The sequence below is a fragment of the Haplochromis burtoni genome, unplaced genomic scaffold, assembly GCF_018398535.1.
Source record: "Haplochromis burtoni strain Fernald_Lab_line unplaced genomic scaffold, NCSU_Asbu1 Contig_224, whole genome shotgun sequence".
NCBI lineage: Eukaryota > Metazoa > Chordata > Actinopteri > Cichliformes > Cichlidae > Haplochromis > Haplochromis burtoni.
In genome coordinates, this window is record NW_024582585.1 from 175,584 (window position 1) to 177,909 (window position 2,326).

The following is a 2,326-nucleotide window of genomic DNA, read 5'->3' on the forward strand; positions in this document are numbered from 1 at the left end:
TGTGTTTAGTTTGTGTGTGTGTGTGTGTGTGTGTGTGTGTGTGTGTGTGTGTGTGTTAAAATATATATCAGTTCTTTTGCACAAACAGCGCGACTTCTCCCTGATTTTAAGTTTACCTCCAGCCTTTCTTTTACTTCCTGCACCTCTCAGCTGTGATTTGAAGCAGCTGCACTCACTAACGCTTAAAGGCAAAATATCCCTGCTGTTAGGAAAATATAAGGCATCATCTCACTGAAGCAAAACGTCCCTGTTTTCATTATTGATTGGACTAATTAAATTTTTATGCTCTCACACGAACAAAGGTGCGGCCACAATTGATGCAACCAGTATTAGTCGATGATTTGTCTCAAAGGTTTAAGTTTGCATAAGTATGCATAAGTAAAAATGACTTAGAAAGCGAAGGTGTGTTTACTCCCCTACTGTTGCTGTTTAAAACTGTTATAGTTAAAGTGCACACCGCCTGTTGTTACTACAATAGATACTTTTTTTTCTTTTTTCTGGGTCTCTCTTCACCAGATGTGTCATGCTCACATCATACGCTTTGTTTAGAAGTTCAAGTGTGTGTTTGATAAACTTTCACAGTTTTGACTCCATATAAACACAAGTGTTTCTTCTTTTTATTTAATAGTTTGATATGATATTTAAAACATTTCCAGGAAAATTCTTACCACTGTCTAAAGTGTGTATATTTTATTTTAAATGCATTGCCTGGCTGCACTGTGTATCTGAAGTTAGTCTATAATCTAAACTGTTTTTGTTGTACATCCACTTAATTTATTTATGATACTCGTGCGTAAAATTTGACAGATCTTTGTCTGATCAGCAGTTTTAAGCACAGGACTAATCTCTTCGTTTTGTCCACTCACCTCTTACTAAAATTCTCCGGCAGTAGTCAGGGTCCACTCCCAAAAGTTTGTCATGCCCTTCTTCGCTGGAGGAAGTCGGCGTGGATGCTGATGTTCCCGGGGTGTCGGTGGAGCTCTGAACCGGAGACCGGTTCCCTATCTCGGAGCGACACTTTGTTTCCATCCTGTCCGGACACAGTGGGTTGGGACCACAGCGGTGGTTCCCATCGCCCATAGTCGTGGCCTGGTCAAACATCTACAAGTAAGTTACAATCTATAAGATTAGCTTTATCTCTCCCTCCTTACGTCACTGCCACTCAGTCCCGTCTTTCTACTTTCTTCACCTCTTTGAAAATGTTCTCCAGAGACGAGGAGAGCATGCCCCCCTCTCCCTCCAAAATAAAGTAGATCCAGTTACAAAGGAACCATGTGGTCCTGCAAAGGGACCGTGGTGAGCTTCAGGTGTTGCTGCATGACGCACGGTCCGGAGTCCAAAACCGAAGCAAGAGTTAGCCGGGCCTAGGGGGGGGTGAGAGCGAGAAAGAGACCTCGATATCTTTTCTCTAACTATACGAGGTGCAGGAGGAATGCATGGTGCGGGCTGCAAGGGGGGCAACAAGATCTACGGAGGAGCGGGGAGGTGCCACTCACACACTGCTCACCCACATAGAAATAAAGTGAGAGGAGGCGCTGAAAAAAAACCCCACAGCGGCCACAGTTCACCGTGCAGAAGTCAGGAAGGAAAGTTTCTCCTGGTTTGTCCAGCGCAGCAGCCTGTTACTTCACTCCCGGTCAGATCAGCTGCCTCTGCAGATCCGTGACTGCATGTTGATGATAATGATGATGGTGAGATGGTCACATAAGGGGGTCGTCCTTCTCCTGCTTTTGAAAGGCGCACAAACAAAAAAAATGTCTGTGTTGAGACCCTTCTAGAGGGGAGTGTCGGGTAATGGGGTCACATTTGCTCGCAGAGTCTCGAGCACTCTTGTTGGTTTGTTGACAATTTGCTTTACAGCTGAAACATCACGTCTGAGCGGGGCGGCTCGAGCACCCTGCCTACACCAGAGCAGGAGAGACGGTGCTGTGTGGATAGCATTTGTGGTGACACGGTGCACTTTACAGAGGCAGGAACCAGACGTCATTTCCTGCCCGCACAGAGTCGCTCTCCCATTGGTCCACCGGCAGGGCATGTTTTCACTAGAGGATAAGCGGCGCTGTGGACTGCGATCAGGCACAGAGATATGAGACGATTATTTTTTTTTCCTGCAGTATTTCTCTGGAAACAGCCCGAAGAAGCAATGCACGGGTTTCCCCACAGCATCAGCACCAGCTCTGACTTTTTATGTGTGTTTTTGTGTTGTTGTACGGCTGAACTCTGAGCTCCTCACTGCGGTCCAGAAAAACAATGAGTGCAGATGCACAATGAACAGTTCTGACCCAGTAAGGTAAAGCCTGAATTATTCTCAATATGTCTCAGTTTA

General features: G+C 45.7%; 1 protein-coding gene across 1 annotated transcript in view; it reads right to left on the minus strand.

Annotated features, from left to right (window-relative positions):
- The window catches only part of vax2 (ventral anterior homeobox 2), a 23,463-nt gene extending 21,512 nt beyond the window's left edge, over positions 1 to 1,951 (minus strand). Inside the window, exon 1 of the mRNA XM_005937083.2 lies at positions 867 to 1,951. Within this exon, the coding sequence (XP_005937145.1) occupies positions 867 to 1,101 (235 nt within the window). The 5' untranslated portion in view covers positions 1,102 to 1,951. The remainder of the gene's footprint in view (positions 1 to 866) is intronic.
- Between the last annotated feature and the right edge of the window lie 375 nt (positions 1,952 to 2,326).